General features: G+C 53.1%; 2 protein-coding genes across 2 annotated transcripts; both read right to left on the bottom strand.

Moving 5' to 3' along the window:
* Window positions 1-7,256: 7,256 nt before the first annotated feature.
* On the bottom strand, window positions 7,257-8,740 carry LOC126958959 (uncharacterized). The gene is made up of 2 exons (XM_050797759.1): window positions 8,634-8,740; window positions 7,257-7,848 (listed from the first exon to the last, which is right to left on the bottom strand). Exons 1-2 carry the CDS (start codon window positions 8,676-8,678, stop codon window positions 7,576-7,578), a joined length of 318 nt encoding a protein of 105 aa, XP_050653716.1. The 5' UTR covers window positions 8,679-8,740; the 3' UTR covers window positions 7,257-7,575.
* Window positions 8,741-8,910: 170 nt separating this feature from the next.
* Window positions 8,911-14,441, bottom strand: ISLR2 (immunoglobulin superfamily containing leucine rich repeat 2). The gene is made up of 4 exons (XM_050797740.1): window positions 14,306-14,441; window positions 13,400-13,467; window positions 12,720-12,829; window positions 8,911-11,275 (listed from the first exon to the last, which is right to left on the bottom strand). Exons 3-4 carry the CDS (start codon window positions 12,796-12,798, stop codon window positions 9,027-9,029), a joined length of 2,328 nt encoding a protein of 775 aa, XP_050653697.1. The 5' UTR covers window positions 12,799-12,829; window positions 13,400-13,467; window positions 14,306-14,441; the 3' UTR covers window positions 8,911-9,026.
* Window positions 14,442-21,289: the final 6,848 nt, after the last annotated feature.

Here is a 21,289-nt window from a genome sequence, read left to right as displayed (position 1 = left end):
CAAATAATCAGCATCACCCAGTCTGTATTCTGACAAGGATGTAAGGCAAGTGGTACCAAAAACAAAAGTGTCAGAAAAAAAACCACATACATATGAAAATGTAAAAGCCCATGTCTAAATAATTCATGAGTCAAGGAAAAAATCTCATGGAAATAAAATATTTAAAACTAAATGGTGGCTGGGGGCGGTGGCTCAAGCCTGTAATCCCAGCACTTTGGGAGGCCGAGACGGGCGGATCATGAGGTCAGGAGATCGAGACCATCCTGGCTGACACGGTGAAACCCCGTCTCTACTAAAAAATACAAAAAACTAGCCGGGCGAGGTGGCGGGCGCCTGTAGTCCCAGATACTCGGGAGGCTGAGGCAGGAGAATGGCGTGAACCCGGGATGTGGAGCTTGCAGTGAGCCGAGATCTGGCCACTGCACTCCAGCCTGGGCGGCAGAGCGAGACTCCGTCTCAAAAAAAAAAAAAAAAAAAAAAAAAAAAAAAAAAAAAAAAACTAAATGGTAATGTAAACATTACCTATCAAAACTTGGGGAATGCTGTTAAAGCAGTACTTAGGAGGACATTAATAGCTGTAAATGCATACCTTAAAATGAGGAAAGTTTAAAAATTCATGAATTCAGAACTGAACTCAAAAGGTAAACACTGAGAGGTTTATTGTTCTGAGTCAGACGGAGCCTGTGCCTTATGCCACTGCAGTGGCACCAGAGAGAAAATGATGATGTTGGTACCAGGGGGATCTGGGGCAGCTTCACAAAAGGGTTCCATGCTCCAGTGTAGCGTTCATGAAAGCAGCAAAGGACCTCTGCGAGAGCACCCAGTGGGAGCTGAGTCATGCCTGCAGACCTCCTAGACTCTACCCTAGGAAGCACCACCTTCAGGCTGGAGAGCTGCTCCACAGGCTAGCTCTTCATACAGACAGTGTGGAGTGATGGCTCCCCTGGATTTACAGTTACACCTTGCCCTAGGAACACCCAACAGGAGTGGCATTGCCAGTTCTGCAGTGAGACTGTACCTAGTGACCATCTGACTTGCCCCATGTGACGTCCCCTCTCACAATATCCCAGGACCATCGCAGCTCAAGATGAACAGGAAGTGAGCCCTAGACACCGGGTGGGATGTGGATGGATGATGGGGATAACACCCTTCCTGTGCACTTGGGGAAACTGAACTGAACCAGGTGGAAGCTCGTTGAGTCAGGGTGATGTTAATGGCACTGCTGTATATTTCCACACACAGGCATGCATGTTTATAAGTACATGCAGAAAATGGTCTGAAAAGATACATGGCACCAGGCAGGGCATGGTGGCTTACACCTGTAATCCCAGCACTTTGGGAGGCCGAGGCGAGTGGATCATCTGAGGCTGGGAGTTTGAGACCAGCTGACCAACATGGAGAAAACCCGTCTCTACTAAAAATACAAAAAAATTAGCCGGGCTTGGTGGCGCATGCCTGTACTCCCAACTTCTCAGGAGCTGAGGCAGGAAGATCGCTTGAGCCCAGGAGGCAGAGGTTGCAGTGGGCTGAGATAGCGCCATTGCACTCCAGCCTGGGTGACAAGAGTCACACTCCGTCACACACACACACACACACACACACACACACACACACACATTGAGGTATAACAAATTCAATAAAGTACACAACTCAAGTGTGTAGCTGGTGGATTTCTACATATGCATACACTCATGTAGCCACCACCCAGATCAAGATATAGAACATTTCTAGCATCTCAGAAGGCTCCTTTGAGTCCTCTCCTAATCCCAGTTAGTACCTTCCAACTTTTTTTTTTTTTTAATTATACTTTAAGTTCTAGGGTACATGTGCACAACATTCAGGTTTGTTACATATATATACAAGTGCCATGTTGGTGTGCTGCACCCATTAACTCGTCATTTACATTAGGTATATCTCCTAATGCTATCCCTCCCCGCTACTCCCTCCCCACAATAGGACCCAGTGTGTGATGCTCCCCTTCCTGTGTCCAAGTGATCTCATTGTTCAATTCCCGCCTATAAGTGAGAACATGCGGTATTTGGTTTTCTGTTCTTGCAGTACCTTCCAACTTTTTCCAACAAAAATTAGTCTTGCCTGTATTGAACTTCCTATAAATTAAATCACTCATTCCATAATCTTTTGTGTCTTTCTTCTTTCACTCACCGTGATGACGTCCATGTTGTGTGTAACTGCAGTTTGTTCTTCATTGCTCTGCAGTATTCCAGGGTATGAATATACACAGGTTACTTCCTCCATTCTACTCTTGGATATTTAGGTTGTTTCCAATTTGGGGCTATTACAAATAAAACTGCTATGAACATCGTTGTACTTGCATCCACCAAAGCACTCTTCTGTCTTTTGATGGATGTAAACACTCATTTCTATTGGATATATACCCAAGAGTGAGATTACTGAGTCAGAGGTATGTGTATCTTTAACGTTCCTAGATTGCCAAATATTTCTCCAAAGTGGCTATACCCACTTACATTCCCAACGGCAACCAAAGACAATTCTAGTTGAAACATGCATTACTTTTATTTATTTTCTTTCTTTCTTTTTTTTTTTTTTTTTTTTTTTGAGACGGAGTCTTGTTCTGTTGCCCACGTTGGAATGCAGTGGTGTGATCTCGGCTCACTATAGCCTCCGACTCCCAGGTTCAAGCAATTATCCTGCCTCAACCTCTGGAGTAGCTGGGATTACAGGCGCATGCCACCACGCCTGCCTAATTTTTTTGTATTTTTAGTAGAGACAGGGTTTCACCATGTTGGCCAAGCTGGTCTCAAACTCCTGATCACAAGTGACCTGCCCGCCTTGGCCTCCCAAAGTGCTGGGATTATAGGCACGAGCCACTGTACCCGGCCTGCATTACTTTTATAATCAGAAAAAAATAAATGCTATTTTGAGAAATAAGAGAAACAGCAAGAGAAATCCTTTTTCTAGACAAACTCTGTAATTAGCAGCAAATTTAAACATGTAGAAAATATATTATTCTACACTTCACTGGTTTGTAGAGGCTTCAGGAGGAGGTTTGGCTTGGCGACTAAGAGCTCTGGCATTGGAGTCAGATAACAAAAGGACAAACTTCAACCCTGCAAATTGCCAGCTGTGTGATCTTCAACAAACTACTAACCCTCTGTGCTCTTTCGTTTCTTTGTCTGTACATTATAATAATAACATTACCTCACAGGATCACTATAAGGAATGACAAAATAAAGCTTGTAAGATCCATAGAATGTGCCTGAAATATAGTAAGAGTTCAATAAATATTAGCTACTATTGGGATTATTAGTATTTATACTAATATTAGGTGGTGACTATTAGCATTCTTAGTCTAGATGTGTGGCAAGCCTCTATTATTAAAAAGCATTTGGTAATTAATTCTCCATTCCAATTCTCTCCCCATTTCCACACTGATCAATTCTTATGAAGTTCCTTGGTAATTTATATAATCATAGAAATTTTTCTCTCAAATGGTTGGATGCCTTGAATGGCTTTTAGACTCAATTTAAGAAACAGTTTGCGAATGTTGCTGGGAGAAAATGCATTTAATTTGCCAAAACCAAATTAACTCCTAATACACAAGGGAATACATGTAAGCAGTAAACAGTTGATAAAAATAAAAACACTTTTTCTCTCCTTGTTCCATGTGGACTTAACCTTAATTATTAAATTTACATTCACATGTCCAAACAAAGCACACACAATTAGCACAATTTTCAAAATCATACTGTCTTTAAATCCCATAAATTACTTATTCAACCATGGAATGATACAAAGTCTTTCCAACTAATTTAACCCAACAAGTTGGTTTTACTTTTGTGCCCATCGTGGGGACTTTGGATGGCTTTTTAAAAAATCCATATCAAGTCTCATTAGGAACACTGGTCATATTTTGAACAAAATGCTAATATTGCAAAACATTTTTAAATTTAATCTCTTCTATATGCCAGTCACAGCAGATCTTTCATTTTCAATACAGTGTTATTCTCTATTGAGTCCTAAGGCAAAATCTTATCATTGAACAGATAGGTGTGAGTGGCTACATTTCAAATGCAATCAATTAATTGACACATTACAACTGAAATGGCTCCACTTGCTTCCTCCCAACTGTCCAGCAGAATTTCTCTTGTCGATACCTTTATGTTGGAAACTTATAAGATAAAGGTATCTGTTAGATCAGACTTGGCAATTTATGGCCTCAACAAGGGGCCTTTCTTATGTCCTGGTACTAGGGCTTGGCTTTCTGCAGAGAAAGGAGATTCCCCAGTTTTTCTTGCTCTGTGCTTATACAGTCATGGTCCCTTCTTTGCAGGTGACGCCTCCTGTTGTGCAGACAGCAGGTCCCTTTTCCCCTATGGAGTGTCTCATAACTGGGGCTCTGTTAACAAATGTGGGGCAGAGTAGTCATGGCAAGATGCCACTCCTTTCCCTCTACCTACTAAAATGCATTCCACTGAGATCCAGGAGGAAAAACTGAGATGACCATCAGGGAGTCACAGGCCATATGTGTACTGACAACAAATCTTTGGAGATGTTCGCTTTAGTTGTGGTTGTTATTTGGATGTCATGGGTGGAGGGCTGCATTCCAGACACAAGATCTGGGACTAGACGACCCTACCCCAGCTGCTTCTTTCTCAAAGAAGCCCTGCCTTCCTTTGTTCTTTTATAGTAATGGACTTTAATGATCTTCAAGATGGTTCTCATTTCAGCTGATCGTTAGGAAACATGTCAGGGGAGGAGGCACTCTTTTCAAATCACCTTTCTTTAGACAGGTTTCTGATCCTATTCAAGGCCACATCCCGGCCATCTGGTTTCTGTAGCTCAAAGAATTACTGCTCCTGATAAATTGCTCTGAGTTCTGAAGCTACTGCTGTCATATTGCATTCTCTGATCATTTACCAGGTCTCCCAAGACACACACACACACACACACACACTCACACACACACACTCCTCAAGCCGTTAGACTCCATTTCCATGTGGTATCCAAATAAGTTTTACAGCAAGACATACTGGAGAGACTGAAGCTAGCACAGCACATGAAGCATACAGGAAACGCTCAAAAAAGTTGTATTGAATGGAAAGCCTTGGAGCCAGGGACAGAGGGTCAGAGGTGGAGATTACACCTCTACACCTGACAGGTTCTCCCAGAGCACTTGCCAGTTGCAGTCAGGCCTGAGGGGTGGAACCCAGGCAGAGACACATTTTAAACTGCTAAACAGCTGATTCCTTGGAAGAGGGGAGTGAAACGTGAGCTCCCCATCTCTGGACAAGTGTAAGCCAAAGTTGTACAGCTACCTGATGGGGACACTGTGAAAAAGAATTCAACCTCAAATTGGTAGTTGAATTGGAACAACTTAGAACAGAGAGGAATGAGGGAGAGGAAATGAAAGGAAGACATTTTATTTTAATGTAATTAAATAAGTTAAATTAATTACATTTAAAAAGAGGTAGGAAGGAAGGCCAGAGGCTGGGGACCGTTCTGTGCATGTGCCCAACCTTTGGAAAGAAACTAGAGTGTTCCTGAGAGGGCTGGGATCTCAATGGGCAGTTGGCAGAGTGTCCCAGCACCCTGGTCCTTGGCCTCCAACACTATTCATTCCTGCCTGTGGATGGAGCCTTTGGGCCTGGCCACGCCCAGAAGCCACAAGGTCTAGCTGAGTAGTGTTTGCTAATACATTAGGATGCGTGGCCCTGGACAAAGAGGGGCAGAGCTTTCAGCTCCTCTCCACCTGCCCTAGTGACACTCAGGATCCTAGAGGGTCTCGTGGAGGGTCCCCAATTCCTAGGGCAGGCAGGGAAAGGAAGGGGCCTGTCTTCCCACTAGAGACCCATGACCAGATGATTGAGTTGCATCAAAACTGCTGAGCACTCACTGGCCCAGACAGGTCTGTTCCCAGAAGCAATCATGTCATTGGATTCCTAACTAGACCCTAGGAATTGGGCCAGTCCTTGCCCCCTGCTCAGAGGTAGGATTTGCAGGTAGAACAAAGCAGGCGTCTTCCTAAAAGATAATATTCCTGAGTTGTGTCCCAGGCAGTAGGGTGGACTGCAGTGTTGGGCTGTGACCAGGGGCAGGGCTCAGGCTGTGGCCCTCAGAAGGGAATTTTTCTTGAAAACAGCTTTGCTGGTCTGGGAAGGGAACCTGGGCTCAGGCCCCAAGAAGTGTCACAGCCACCACCTATGCCAGAGGACAGACCTGAGGCTGGGGTAGGATGCCCAGCATTGGAACTTGGGCCTGTTCCCAGCCTGGACTGGTCCAATTAGGAAGACTCACAGAGACAGCAAAAGAGGGCAAGAAATTGGAAGCAGGAAGAAGGGAGGGGGGAGGTAGAATCTTCTGCTTCCCATTTCTGCTGCTTTCCTCTTCCACCTCTCTTCCCTGCCTCTTCCAATCTTAGGGGGATTCAGCTGAAACACACCGCAGCCCAACCCCTGTGTTTTAGGCTGGGCAGGACCACAGCCTCTCTTCTTGATCCCCCTCTCTCCTGTTCCTCACCCAAGAAACCCCCTTTCTAGGACTGTGAAATCAGTGTGTTTTCAACCCTGATTCCATAGGTGCACCCCCTTAGCACACCCTGACGGTTGTCCATGCATCATTCACTGAGTGCTCCCCACCCACCCACACAACACACACACTTGGCTCCCAGGCCAAAAGTGCCCGCTTGCTCTGGGCAATTAGCCTGGCCAGGTTCTCCCCTTTTCCTGCTTTACATCGTTTGCCCGCTCTGTACTTTGTGTTATTTGTGACTTCTCTTGTGCAAGCCACAGCAGTCTTGTCCCTATGAATCCCATTCTCTTCCCATCGGCTTCTCAGGGAACTCAAAGGCTGATGTGGAGACACAGAAACTGGGCAGTGTGACACCACACACAGCCACACCCCACTACACCGACAGTCTCAAGTGAAAGAGGGTGCCGGACACTCTCGAGTGCAAACGTACGTGGACGCACACTCAGACTACCTGTGTTTAGGGTCTACAGACACCCGCCCTCCTTTCTGGCAACCTCCCCCCTACTCACTTCCAGCCTGCCCTCGTTTTTTGTCACCCCCACCCTGGAGTTTGAGACACCAAGAGAAGGGTTGGGTGCAAACACCTGGCAAAAAATCACGGAATGGTCACATAAACACGAAATCACTCAAGATACCAACGGGAGGCTGGGGGGAGGGTGCAGGGGGGCTCCCTCCTTCCGCGGTTTCCTCCTTCATCGCCCAGGCCTCCTCCCTCTGTCCCCTGACAAAAAATCACCGAGCCCAGCTCAAATCGATTGTTTTATTGACTGTTTGCATACAGACGCGTTTAGAAAAGGGCACGGGCTCCGGGTGCTACTCCGTCCCAGGCCCGCGCTTGCGCTGCGCTTCGCGAAGACCGCAGATCCCGAGGACTGAAACTCCCCCAACCCCAACCCCGACGCTTTCTTTCAAAATGGAAAAAAGAACCCCGCCCCCAGTCGCCGCGCCGCGCCCCTCCCTTTCCCTCCCTCCCCGCCCATCTGCACCCCCGCCCGCCCCCCTACACTACACGGTCACACTTTACAGGACACAGACTTTTCTCCTACAGGGCACGCTTGTCAGGGACTACACGCCGGGCAAACAACGATTCCCGCCGAAGCAGGGGCGGGTGGGGCGGGGCGACGCGAGGACCGAGACGAGAGGACAGAGGGGCTCGGCTCCATCCGGATCCCACCGCACAGTCGCACAGTCACGCGCAGGCTTTGTGCGAACTAGGGCGCGAGCCCTCCCGAGAGCCGTGGCCTGGGAGGCCACAGTCAGCTTCCTCCGCCTCTGGCGCTTTCCAGCTGGGTCTGGGTGGGGTGGATCCGCAGGAGCGGCGCTGTTGGGCGCACAGACCTGCGGAAAGCCCAACACACGGATAACGAAATTGGCCCGGGACCAAGTCCACGCGCTCAGCCGCCAAGAGGCGCGCGGTCCTGCGGCGCTTTAAGTTAGGAGAGAGACAACAGAAAACGCATTCCCTCCCTACCCCCCGACACACACACCCGATTTTCTCAGAGGCTGGGAAGGGGATGTTAGCACCAGACCCGAAATGTCGCTGTCTTGAAAACAACGAAAACAGGAAAATCTGAGCGCGGAGCTGAAAGGCGCCCCAGGCACCGGGCTGGACTCCAACAGGCCAGAAGTGGGGTGGGGGTGGGAGGACAGAAGGATTTGGTTCCCTGCCGGGAGGTGGCTTTGGAACTAAAAATTAGGGGTTGCCACGGATCCCGGCTTCTGGGAGTAGGGATTGAAAGGGAGGAGGGGCCGGGCGCAGTGGCTCAGGCCTGTAATCCCAGCACGCTGAGAGGCCGAGGCGGACGGATCACCTGAGGTCAAGAGATGCAGACCATCCTGGCCAACATGGTGAAACCCCATCGCTACTAAAAATAGAAAAAATTATCTGGGCATGGTGGCGCGCGCCTGTAGTCCCAGCTACTCGGCAGGCTGAGACAGGAGAATCGCTTGAACCTGGGAGGGGGAGGTTGCAGTGAGCCGAGATCGCGCCACTGCACTCCAGCATGGGGACAGACCGAGACTCCGTCAAATTAAAAAAAAAAAAAAAGGAAAAACAAAGAAAGGAAGGGGGAGGGGGAGGGGTCGAAGTGCGACCCCACAGCCCTCCACTGGCCCGGCGTTACCGTGAGGTTTCCAACGTCTTCGCTCGTTTTGGCTCCAGAGCCCATGGTGGGGCGGGCTGCGGGGCGGATTTCGCAGATAATCGCGATGGGAATGGAGGAACATACACATCGCCCATCGTCTGCGGGTGGAGTCTTGCATGGGGTAAGAGAAACACTGTGCTTGGCGGGTAAGGGGATTCAGCCCGCAGGGAGAATGGCAGCCGTGGGTAGCGGGGACTGGTGAAATCGGCCCACTCCCTACTGGAAGTCCCTAGTAGTCAAGGTTGCGAAGTGGTAAGGGGGAGGAGTAGGTGAAAGTTGGGGACGGGGGACATAAGTCCTGCCAGCCCTAGACTACTGCTCCCAGGCACCCTAGGTGGAGGTCGGGAATGGGCGGGCCGGACGGGCCGAGGTTCAGCCTGCCGTCTGCCTGTAGTTGCCATTAATCTCCTGGGCGATGTTGACCGCCTCGGCGCCCAGGGGCAGTCGATCGCTGTACTCAGAGCCCGCCTCGAACTCCTCTTGGTTGGCCTTGGACTGGGACTCCACCAGTGAGCAGGCCGCCAGGCTCTCTTCTCTCTGCAGGTCCCCACTTGGGTCTCCCGGCTCCGCGTCTTCATCAAGGCCCTCCCCCTGTGCGTCCTCTGGTTCCTCGCCGCCCGCCTCGCCGCCTGCCGGGTAGCTTTTCTCGGACTCGAGGTAGGAAGCACGCGGGTCGAAGTCCGCGGCGATGCGCTTCTCCATAGGGTCAGGGGCCTGAGGCCGCAGGATCAGACGGTAGGGCTTGCCCGGGTGTTTAGCCAGCAGATGGCAGCAGGCGGCGCCCAGAAGGGGCACTGTGGCCAGCACCAGGAGGAATACGCTCACTGCCACGATGACCAGCAGCGATGGGAGCTCCTTCTTGGTGGAAAACACCACTTGCACGTGGCAGGCTTCGCCCGCCAGCGCCAGGCAGACGGAGTAGTTGGTACCCGGCCGCAGGCCTCGGAACCAGTAGGCATTGACGCCTTCCTCTACGCGGGACCACTGCACTGCCGCCCCGCCCCCCGCTGGACACAGATAGAGTAGGCGCAGGGGTCGCCGCCCGGGTCGCCTGTCTCCGCCAGCCCCGCCGGGCCCAGGGCCCCAGCGCGCAGCCAGCGGCGTCAGCTGCACCCGCGCCTCGCGCTCCGCCACATCCAGCGCGATGACGCCCAGCTCGAAGACGTGCGGCTTGAGCTCTGCGCTCTGGTTGAACGCGTGGTTAGAAACGTACCGAGAGGGATCCCCGTTGCCACAGCGCTGCTCCTCCGCTGGGTCCGCGAGGATCTGGTCTTCGGCCTCCTCTCCCTCACCTATGTCCTCCTCCGGCTCCGTCTCAGTCTCCCCGAGAATGCTGACCTTGGCCAGGCCTTGGCCTTTGATTTTGCCCTCGGGTTTGGAAGGCAGGACGCTGTTGCCCCGGCCCTTGCCTGTGGACTTGCGCTCAGAGGTCGGGGCCTGCCCGTCGGGTTCTCCCCCGGCGCCAGGCGCGTGTTTTGGGGGCCCGGTTGCTGCCACCGCCACACGTACTGACGTAGAGTTGGTGCCCAGCTCATTATGTGCACGGCAAGTGTAGACGCCCGCCTCCTTGGCACTCAGTAGGGGGACCAACAGGGAGCCGTTTGCGAGGGCCAGGAAGCGCGGTGTGGCTGGGGGCGCGGGCCAAGAGGGTGCGGGAATCGGCGTTGGGGCTTGGGTCTGCGTCAGCAAGTCCCCATCTCCTTCTTCTCCCTCTCCTTCCTCCGTCCCAACCCCATCGTCCTCCCCGCTCAGAACTGGTGGCTCTAAGACTACGGTGCCACCGGGGATCTGAAGTTGCCATTGCAGGCGGGGTGTGGGGTGGCCGTCGGCGATGCAGTGTAACATGAACGCCAGTCCCGCGCGCAGTGGGGTGCTCGGTGCCTCAAGCGGTGGCTCGGCACTCAGATGCACGCTGGGCGGTGCACAGGGCAGGGTGGGCAGGCGGTACACCGGCACCCCCTGCAGCGCGGGAGGCGACGCACAAGCAATGGAGTCGGGCTCGGGTAAGGACACCCGGGTGCTCGCGGCCCAGGCCTGCAGCCACACAAGGCCACAGCCGCAGTGGAAGGGATTGTGATAGAGTTGCAGGTGTGACAGCGCGCTGAGCGCGTCGAAGGTGCCGGGGGCCAGGGTACGCAGCCGGTTGTTGTTGATGCGCAGGGAACGCAGGTCGGGTAGCGCACCCAGTGCGTCCCGGGGCAGAGAGCCCAGGCGGTTATGGTTCATTTTGAGCAGCTGCAGCGCGCTCAGGTTGCGCAGGTCGCTCCACGGAAAGCTGGATATGAAGTTGTGGCTGAGGTCGAGGTTCTTGAGCTGACTCAGCACTGCCAGTGCGCCTGGCTCCACGGTGCGCACCTCATTGTGCGCCAGCCACAGCGACGTGACCTGTGTGACGTCGGCGAAGGCCCCTCGCCGCAGCACGGTGATCTTGTTCGCGGACAGACTAAGCGTGGTCACATTGGCAGGCAGTCCTTCTGGCACCTCGCGCAACTCTTTGTAAGCGCAGTCGGCGAACTGGTGAGCGTACTTGTCCACGCAGGCGCACGGCTCAGGGCATGCTCCAGCCCCTCCTAGAAGCGCCCAGACCAACCACAGGGCCCGAAGGGGGAACATCACGGCTCCTACAGATGGAAGCCAGGGGAAGAGGAAAGAAGGTGACTCACTGAACCCTAGCTTACCTCCCCTATCGAGCTCTGCCTCCGCAAACCCGTCTAGCACAAGTTCCAGGACTCAGGTAACCTCCTCTATGGCCAGGAGCCTCTCTTGGCCAGAAGTGAAGGTCAATAAAAATCTCGAGGTTCAACGGATACTCCTTCCCAGGGCCCTAATTTCCTTTTCCAGCGGCCCGGTACATCGCTCTTTTTTCCCTTCCTACTCCTTCCTTCACGCTGGAGCTGGCCCCTCCGTAGGCTCCGCAGCTCGCCTATCTCCAGCGGGCTCCTCACGGACCCCTCTCTGTGTTTCTAAGCCTTAGTTTAACCCGGTGAAATGCATCCTACCCAGGAAGGACATTTTTGTCCGAGACTGGCTGTCCTCCCTGGAACCTTTGTCCCACATACAGCACTCGCACACACGCCCATTCAGGCGCACAACAATACAAACAGACGCGGGGGTTCATCATCAAACCGCCAACTTCTGCGGGCGTTTAGAGGACCTGATGCTCAATTAGGAGGCTCACAACACATTTCCTAAACTCACAAACACATATGCACCCAGACACGGATACAATAGACCCTGGAGACCTCATTGTTCTCTTAACTGAACCGGCATTTGTACAGCGTTTTCCACCACGGTACAAAGCGCTTTCCTGTCCATTGTGAGAATTAACAGACACAAGGACACAAGTCCTCACACGAACCGACCCATCCACAAGAACACAGGCATGCGCCCGTGTGTGCACACAGCCCTCCACTGTGATAAAAACCCAGCAGAGAAGCAATAGGAGGACCTGCACTGCACGACTTGAGATGTGGGATCTGGGGAAGCCCATCCCCATGCCCTTCTGCATCTAAGGCCGAAGTCACCTGCCCGGGGCTGCAGCTCCTGTGAGGGGAGAAGAAGGTTGCTCTGCCAACCTTCCTTATGGGGAAGGAGGTCCTTCCCCCATGTTTGGACCAGGTGTGTTGGGAAAGTGGTCACTAGAGCTTCCTCTCAGGTCCCCCAGGCGGCTCCCATTGGGCAGAGGCGTCCTCAGCCAACAGGTCATGGGGCTGCCACTACCTAATGAAGCTGGAGAAGGTGAAAGATTCTGCGCCTTTCTCCACAGCTCTGCGGTGCCTAAGGTCCCCCTCCCCATAAAACCTTAAGCCCGGTCACACAAACGAACTTGCACAGACTCCCTGCCCCCTCTGGAGCGCCTGTCAGGTTTGGCAGAGCCCCTCCCACACCCTGTCTTTGGGAACCTGCTCCTTCACTCTGCCTGTGCTCTTCTGGGAGGGTCCCTTCCCTCCCTTCTCAGTTCCTCCCAGACAGCACCTCCCCCCCCAGCCCTGCACCCCATGGGGTGCTCTAGGCTGGACCTACCCTCACCTGGGTCAAGGTTGTGGGGTGGCCCCCATTACTTACCCAATATTCGCCGACTCTCAGTAAATGTCCTAGGGCTGAAACCCCTTCTCCAGACCCGGTGTGGCAGAGCAGGAAACATAGCCCAAGGAAGATACTCGCATGTGTTGTGGCTGGGGGCCGGGGGCAAAGACAGAGACAGGTAAGTTTGGGGACTCGGTGGCCCCAAAGTACCACTTCAGTTTTTCCTTTTACGTCCGTTCCCCCCACCTCTCTGGCTGCAGGTTGGAGAAAGTCCTTGCGCGCTCCAGGGCCTGGCGGGGACGCGCATAGCCTCTCCTGCCTCCTGCTTGGTCTACTTTTGTTAAAGCCACGGAGACCCTCCCCAAGGCCAAGTCGGTCATAAGGGGCATCCTACGCCCACCGTCCCGGCTGGGCTCTTCGCAGCCTACTACACCCCCCATAACCCAGGTACCCCCACATTTACACAGCCGCTGACGTTGTTACTGTCCCTCATCACACCACCTCCCCCCTCAACGTTCAAACACATTCGCGCGCACACAGTCCCTCACACCCTCCCCATAGTCGACCTTCACACGTTACAATCATCCATGGTCAGGTAATAATCGCATCAATGTGTTCAGTCCCTGCTACATTCACACGCATTTTCACGGGCACACCTGCACACGGGACACTTACCGTTCTCCTCTCGCACACGCATACACACATTCACGCGAACTCACCCTCACGCGCCTGTCCCGCCAGCACCCGCAAGCTTCACTGCTAATTGAATGCAAGCCGCTTTTACGCCCTGCAACACGTGAGACAAACCATCTTTGAGGAATTTGGGGGAAGGAAAGCTGCGCGGCTGAAGTCGGGTGGGGGAAGGAGTGTCTTTGCCTTTAAACTCTTTTTGCAAATGCAGGCGGTGGCACCGACAGACCTCGAGCCGGACCCGCGGAGCTGCGCGCAGCAGAGCTCGCGCGGACCCTTCCCTCTCGCACCCCCCGCTGCTAGCCGCCTCCTCCCCGAAGCCACGTTCAACACGATGCATAATTGATAGTGTTAGCAGAGCGCCGCGCCCTCCCTACCATTTTTGCCTGGATCTGGGCTGATATAAGCCCTAGTCTCCCCCCGCCGCCGCCGCCGCCGCCCCAGCCCCCCTCCTCCCCGCCTGCTTGTCTAACCCGAGACCAGAACGCACAGCCCTGCAGGGCGTGCTGGGAAGGGACGCCCCCCTCCCCAGCCCACCGTAGCCCTGCCCAACCTCTTAAACCGGAACTCTTTACATCTGGTCTTTTGTGGCTAAACCAGCGCTTGAAGCCCACTGCCCGGCTCGTTGGCCTAAGCGCACCGCGGGACAGGTGGAGCAGGGGGAAGCTCTCCCGAGCTCACCCAAGCACCTCACTCCAGGTCTTGCCTGCTCCAGGAGAACGAGGCACGGAAGCTGCAGCAGACAGTAGCACAGACAAGGATGGTGTCAAAACATCCGCTACTCTTGAGCACGGTGGGCTGGGGACTTCAGGCCTAAGCATTTCTCCCATCCCTGCCCCCCATATCTTCCCAGCCTCTCAAGCAGACACTCGGTCAACCCCACACGCGCTATCCCCCAAGCTGCGGTGGCCCCCCACCGCCCCGCCGTCTCACACCCTCACACAACAGCCGGCTTCAGCAGACTCGCTGTTCCCGACTCTCGCTCCTTAGCTCTGATGAAACCCCGACATTTCTTTCAGCGACGAGGAGGCGGAGGCGCGGCGATGTCGAGGCATTTGGCTAAAACCCGGATTCCGCCCCCCGTGCGCTGCCCACGTTAGCCCTGGAGACAGCTACTGGCCAGAACCAGGAAAGGGGTTCAGGCTCCAGGAGACACGCAGAATCCCCACCCGTTCTGTAGCCACTGAGTTCTCCGGGCGCACCAAGTCCCACAGCCATCACCCCGGGCCATGGGGGGTCTCTCGTGGTGGGTCGATGGCGCGGGTTTGGGGCTTCCGTGGAGATCAATACCCCGATTTGAGTGTTGAGCATCTTAATGAGCTAGGGGAGCGGGTGGGGAAGAGAGACAGGGTAAGAGCGCAGCATCTAAAGAGACCACCCGGCCCGGGGTTCCGAGGCTGCTTTGTAAATTAAATATGAACAGACTGGTGCGCTCACGCTCCAAGCGTCCCTCCCTCTCTCCTACTGCTGCCGTCGCTACAGGCGGCCCAGCGGGCTGGGACCATCGCATCTCGCTTAGCCCCAGTTCAGAACACAGAAATTCACACAGCCTGCTCTGGCCTGGGATCCCCCCAGCCCACCCATGGGGAGGGCGCAAGGCGCCTTTCAGGGAAGGTGTCTTCGAGAAAGGTCGAGGGGTGAGAGCACTGTGACCCGTCCCTGCCGGGGACCCTGTGGTGGGGCAGCCAGGATTGGGTCCCTAGCCTGGGAGTGAGTCCCTGAGGTTTCTAGGCCTTGAGGGGTCGGGGGAGGGACGCAGACAGCGGGACCAGCACACCCTTCTTTGTCTGCCGAACAAGGTGGGGGTGGGGGCGGGGAGCTGCGTCCTGGGCAGTTGTCCGGTCTTGGGATCCTTGAGGGGGCGGTCTTGGGAGCCTATGCCAGGGAAGGATCTTAGGAGGCAGGGGCCCAGCAGCTGGAGCTGAGTCCGGTCCCGGATGGCGTGTCCAGGGGACTTTTCGCGACTGAGTGAGGGGCGTCAGGCGGGGAGACTCAAGGCCTTTGGGCCCTCCTCCGGTTTTTACCTGTTTTCTTTCTTTCTTTTTTGCCTTCCGCAGGGAGGCAGAATCTGGGTAGTGGAAGGGAGAATGGGCTTGCTATTTGCCCGGAGCTTCCCCGGACTGCAGGAACCCGTCCTATAAGCAACCCGGAAACCTCGGGGCCCGAGGACCAGGGAAGACCCCCTTTCCTTGCTGTCTTGACAGGGTTGCAGAAGCCAAGGAGTTCGGCAGGGAGACCTTGGGTGGTTAAAGACGCAGTGACTACCCCTGCGCTGGAGCTGACTCCCGCGGTCCCCGGAGGCTCTAGCTCACTCTACAGCAAATGCTTTTGTCCCCTAGGCTGCCCTGGGGGAAAGACGCCCCTTACCCCTGCCTTTGAGCCTGGAGAGCCCAGTGCCCGCCCGGGCAGGGCTGGAGCCCGAGTCGCCCCAGGCAGAGTCCGCCGAGGCCTTGGGTGGGAGCCGCGACTTCTGGATCTGCCTCCGAGCTCAGCTAGAAGATTGCGCGCACCTCGTCCGGCGCCGCCCGGTGCTCAGAAGCCGGTCTAATGTTTATAACGTTAATAAAGACACAGTTACGGGAGGGCTGGGTAGCAGGGAACCAAGACCTCACCCCGCCGCCGCCCACGTCTTTGATCGTTAAAGAAACAGTCAACTAATCAGGTGTGTGGAAGTAGGGGTGGGGGAGGGGAGGTTGTCAAGGTTCCAAGCCGGGAGCGCAGAGGGTCCCAGATTCAGAATCTGCCGAATCCAGACTAAGGCTTCTAACCAGGCTGGGGCCGACCCCAGATAGACCCAGGAATGGAGAGCTGGAGCCCCCGGCCACTTTTTGCGGATCGACCCTTAACTTCAACGTTGTGAATCCGGAGCGTCGGGATGGTGGGGAAGACTGAAACCCATTGGATCTGGGGACTTGCTGCAGCGACTCCGTCCGCGCGCTGTTCCTGGGGCCCAAGCCTGCTCCGCGCGCTGTTCCTGGGGCCCAAGCCTGCTCCGCGCGCGCCCCCTGCTGGACACCGCTTGCCGGGCGCAGAGGCGGATCAATGGCGGAGGGTGCCGACTGGGCGAGGAAGATGTGGCTGGAACCCTGCACCAAGGCGAGCGCTGCCCGCGGCTCTGCAGTCCTGCGGCGCGATACTCCAGTGGGGCGCGCTTAACTAAAGTCCCGAGGCTTTACTTCCCGTGCCCACCCAGTCTATGTCCCAGGTATCAGCAACCTCTGTTGTCCCCTACACAACACAGGCGCGGTCCCTACTTCGCTCTGCGTAGTGTTTCCAGTGCCCAGGGCGTCTCCTAATTCTTGAACGATAGTCGTCCCTGGCACGAAAGCTTCTTATACACCTCTCCCATTCTCCCTTCTCTCTGAGTCTTATGACTCTCTCAGGGGCCTATTAAAATATCTGATATCTGAAAAAAAATCTATTGGCGCTAAGAGGGGCAAAAGGAAACTGCAAAATTGGAAGAAATCGATGTTTGAATGTTTAGGACATGCAATATTGTGTAAACGATTCTGTTGCAACTGCACTCAGAGTTGTATATATGCCCTTGTATTTTAATGTGGCACGCAGAGGATTTAATGGACTTGCCTAAAGATGTGGGAAGGGCCTCTGAGAATAAGAAAGCCGGGGCCCAGATGGGCATCAAACATCCCCACCATAGCAGCCGGTTAAGGCTGCGGAGACCTTCCCCACGGCTGCCCTCCAGCCAGAAGCCCCTGAACACTCACTGTTTTCCATCTTTCAGCTTCTGCGCGCGCGCGCACACACACACACACACACACACACACACACACACACACACACACACACACACACACACGTTCTCTCCAGTCCCTCACCTCCAAGAAGCTGCTTTCCTTTTCTAATTTCCAGTCGAAAGATCACTCCTCAGGGAAGCCAGGCCCAGTTTATACTTCCCCCTCCGGCCTTTCCTTGTACAGGCTCTATGTAGTCGTCAGGAGGGCAGGTTCTAGCATCAGACTCCATTATGTACTGACTGTGTGTCCTTAGCCAAGTTATTTAACCTCTCTGTGCCTCAAGAAAAAAAGGCATAAATAAGAGTACTGGCCAGGCGTGGTGGCTCACGCCTGTAATCCCAGCACTTTGGGAGGCCAAGGCGGGCGGATCACGAGGTCAGGAGTTTGAGACCAGCCTGACCAACATGGTGAAACCCCGTCTCTACTAAAATCACAAAAATTAGCCGGGTGTGGTGGTGCGTGCCTGTAATCCCAGCTACTCAGGAGGCTGAGGCAGGAGAATCACTTGAACCTGGGAGGCAAAGATTGCAGTGAGCCGAGATCGTGCCACTGCATTCCAGCCTGGGTGACAGAGTGAGACTCTATCTTTAAAAACAACAACAACAACAACAACAACAAAAGAATACCTACGCTTTTGGGTCACCTTGAGGATTAAATGAATCAATGTATGCAAAGCACTTAGTACCTGGCACTTAGTGCTCAGTACTTGGCCACTTTTTAAATACAATAGCTGAATTAGCCATTATTATTGCCTTGCAGAGTTGGACACAGGTTTGATAAAATGTTCTGCTGCACACACCCCTACAGGCTTGTGTCCTGCCTCCCCCATAGGGGAGGACCTTGGCTCTGCCCCCAGACCTCTCTCTTCACCACCACCACCCCCTTTGCACACACACACACCATGGGTATATGTAGCAACCAAATTTACTATTATGATTTGTAAAGGTTTCTAGTTTCAGATACTTAGACTGGGCTTGTGGCTGCCACCAGCATGCCTGTTTGCGAAGAGAGATCTGCAACTGCAGACTTGCTGAAAGGTTTTTAATTAAAACTATATTCTGTTTAAGCATTTATTGGACTTTGTGACTTTTAATTATTTTCTAGGGGGAAAAAAAATCCACATTTGCCTATGAGAAGACTGTTGATTTCAGAGGAAAGTAGCAACCCGTGGCAGTTTGCTGGAGGCAACTGAGAGGAATTTTCTGAATGGTTCTAATGAAGCTCGACATTATTAGTAATCTGGGATCCAGCCCATGACCCTCCTCCCAGCATTTTCATGAAATTAGCTTAACGTACTGGCAAGGCCTTTTATTGCCATCCAAATTAACAACAGCTCTTCCAGTGGCAGCTCATGTAATTATCTGGGTCTGTGCTTGTCTCACTGAATAAGAGGAACTCCTGCCTGGAAGAGGCAATACTCCTACATTCAAGGGGGAACCTGGCCTAGCAAGATGGCTCATGCCTGTAATCCCAGCACTTTGGGATGCCAAGGTAGGAGGAGTATTTGAGCCCAGGAGTTTAAGACCAGCTTGGGCAACAGAGTGAGACCTCATCTCTACATTTTTTTTAATTAGTTGGGCATGGTGGCACACACCTGTGGTCCCAGCTACTCTGGAGAGAGACTGAGACCAGAGGATTGCTTGAGCCCAGGAGGTTGAGGCAGCCATGAGCCATGATCACACCACTGCACTCCAGTCTGGGCAACAGAGTGAGACCCTGTCTCAAACAAACAAACAAACAAACAAAAAACCATAAAAACCCCAAAAAACAAGTAAGGGGGGCGGGGTGCAAAATGCTTGGCAGTCCCACCCCAGTTCAGGCAGGACTGTTTTCCACAAGAGATGTTCTGAGGCAGCCAGCTCCTCTGTGGCAGGACTTGCCCTGGTAAAGGTAGGGCTGGGTGAGGCAGGGGAGTGGGGGCTGGAGATGATGTGTAATATTTCCATCGGCAAATAACAAGATACCCACCTCCAAGGATGGAAAGTATTAAGTATATCATCTCACAAAGCAGGAAGAAAGGCTGGCTTCCCAGCTGTTGATTCAGCGACTCAATGACATCAGCAGTCACAAGTTCTTTCATCTCTCCCCTCTGCCACCCTTAATAGGGCTTCCAGCCCAAGGACTGGGTCCCTTGGTGCCTTGGTGTCACTGGAGGGCTTCCGGAGCCACCAAGGAAACATACCTATTGTGTTTTTTTTTTTTTTTTTTTTTTTTTTTTTTTTCAGATGGAGTCTTACTCTTGTTACCCAGGCTGAAGTGCGGTGGCACAATTTTGGCTCACCTTCACCTCCTGGGTTCAAGTTATTCTCCTGCCTCAGCCTCCCGAGTCACTTGGATTACAGGTGCATGCCACCACACCTGGCTAGTTTTTGTATTTTTAGTAGAGACGGGGTTTCGCCATGTTGGCCAGGCTAGTCTCAAACTCTTGATCTCAAGTGATCCTTCCACCTCAGCCTCCCAAAGTGCTGAAAATTACAGGTGTAAGCCACTGTGCCCAGTCACAAACGTAATGTTAACAGACTAGTGGGTTAGAAAGACAGGTTTCTCTTTTTTGAAGCCACAGCCTCTCCCTTGGCTTTTGACACCTATTGGCATAGGACTATTTATCTCTGAACCAGTCACTGGTGAAGGGGTTGAAATTGATTGGTTCAGAACAATCATCTAGCCCTGATATGGCTATGGAGCAGTCAATCCCAAGGCTCACTACAAGCAAGAAGTCCCTTTTAAATAGAAGGATTGGGGAATTACATGTTCAGAGTAGCCTAATATTGTATTAAAATGAATTGAAATGAGAATGACCAGGATTATAATGGACCATACTAGATACTTCCTTATCTGGAGTTTAGACCAATCTATATCCACAGTCTGAGATCACAGGGTCAGGGCAGTGTGTGTGACCAGGTTCAGGAAACTCTGGTAGGCATACAAACCAGAGGATTCCTTGCTTTCACAGAATTCTTGGATTGATTATTTTTATATTTACTATTTATTTCTTTCTTTATTTGGGTTGAGGATCAAACTGTGTTGTCCAGCTGGCCTCAAATCCTGGGCTCAAGTGATCCTCCTGCCTCATCCTCCCAAGTAGCTGTGCCTAGAGGCACACATTTCACCCGGCTCTTTCACGGAATTCTTGAAAGGATAAAAATCTGTTCTTGGAAATGCCTGTGCTGGGATCCAAAGCTATTTTTGGAGCAGTGGAAGCTTCAGTCTTTAGTCGGATATTTATGAACAGGAGATGTTTATGAACTCAAAGATGTCCCTGTATGACTTCACATCCTGAACATGTCTCCCAGTCCCATGGCAGAGAAGAGAGGCACTTTTACTGTCGAGGTGGAAAACGGGAGGAAGAATTCTACCTTGGTCTTAGGAAAAACGTGGGGCAGTGCAAAGCAGGGCAGACCACACTGGGCTTGGAGCTCCACAACCTGAAACCTCACTCCAGCTTCACAAACTCTCTAAGTGGTCTTAAGCGACTCTTGCCCTCTCTCCTTCTAGGTTTCCACCCATGTAATGGTAGGGGAATGGGCTAGACGTGTCTTGAGGCCCTTGGGGTGCTGTGGCCTGAGAAGAAGCCAGTTTCCAGGTTGAGTTGGGGCTTCTGGGCCGCAGGCTGCCATCTGATAGGGCTTTCTGCAGGAAGACACCCTCCTTGGGTGTCTGGGGGCTGTGGTTTCCCCTCTTCCTCATGGCCCTTGGCAGTTTCTGTGTTTCCCCTCCCATCACACTGCAACCCACCTCATCTCTTGAGGCCCACTTGGGCCCCAGGAGCTAGCCCCTCCCCCAAACCGCTGTGCACTGCTCTGTGGGCAGAGGGAGTCTTCCTGCTTCAAAACACTTACCAAAGGTTCCTTCCATAGCAGGATTCAGGGGCGGTTGGGGCGCTGTTATTTGAGGTTAAAATCTGATCACTGAATATTTCAGAGCCTGGCACATCAACCGGGGAAGAGCAAGGCTGCCACCCCTCCCTGCTCTGCAACCCTCAGTCCTCCATTCCCTGGGGACACCACAGGACATAGAAGGGCCACAATAAACACACATTCAGAGAACTGTTCCCAACCCCAACCCGCCCCGCACCTCCTGTGGTCTCCTGCAGACTGCGCGAGGGCGGGGCCCAGAGTCTCCTCCTCCCCCTCCATCCCCCAGACTCAAAGCTCCTGGGGTGTG

This window comes from Macaca thibetana, chromosome 7 (genome assembly GCF_024542745.1).
Source record: "Macaca thibetana thibetana isolate TM-01 chromosome 7, ASM2454274v1, whole genome shotgun sequence".
In the NCBI taxonomy this organism is placed as follows: domain Eukaryota; kingdom Metazoa; phylum Chordata; class Mammalia; order Primates; family Cercopithecidae; genus Macaca; species Macaca thibetana.
The sequence above is the reverse complement of the archived record's forward strand: the minus strand, read 5'-3'. Positions and strand labels throughout refer to the sequence as shown.

Excerpts from the sequence above, each read along its gene's own strand:
- LOC126958959 (XM_050797759.1), bottom strand. The coding sequence starts at position 8,678 with ATGGGCTCTGGAGCCAAAACGAGCGAAGACGTTGGAAACCTCACG. Across the intron at positions 7,849-8,633 it reads AAGACGTTGGAAACCTCACG|GTCTGTGCGCCCAACAGCGC; the intron begins GTAACGCCGGGC and ends GGCTTTCCGCAG.
- ISLR2 (XM_050797740.1), bottom strand. The coding sequence starts at position 12,798 with ATGTTTCCTGCTCTGCCACACCGGGTCTGGAGAAGGGGTTTCAGCCCT. Across the intron at positions 11,276-12,719 it reads TGAGAGTCGGCGAATATTGG|GAGCCGTGATGTTCCCCCTT; the intron begins GTAAGTAATGGG and ends TTCCATCTGTAG.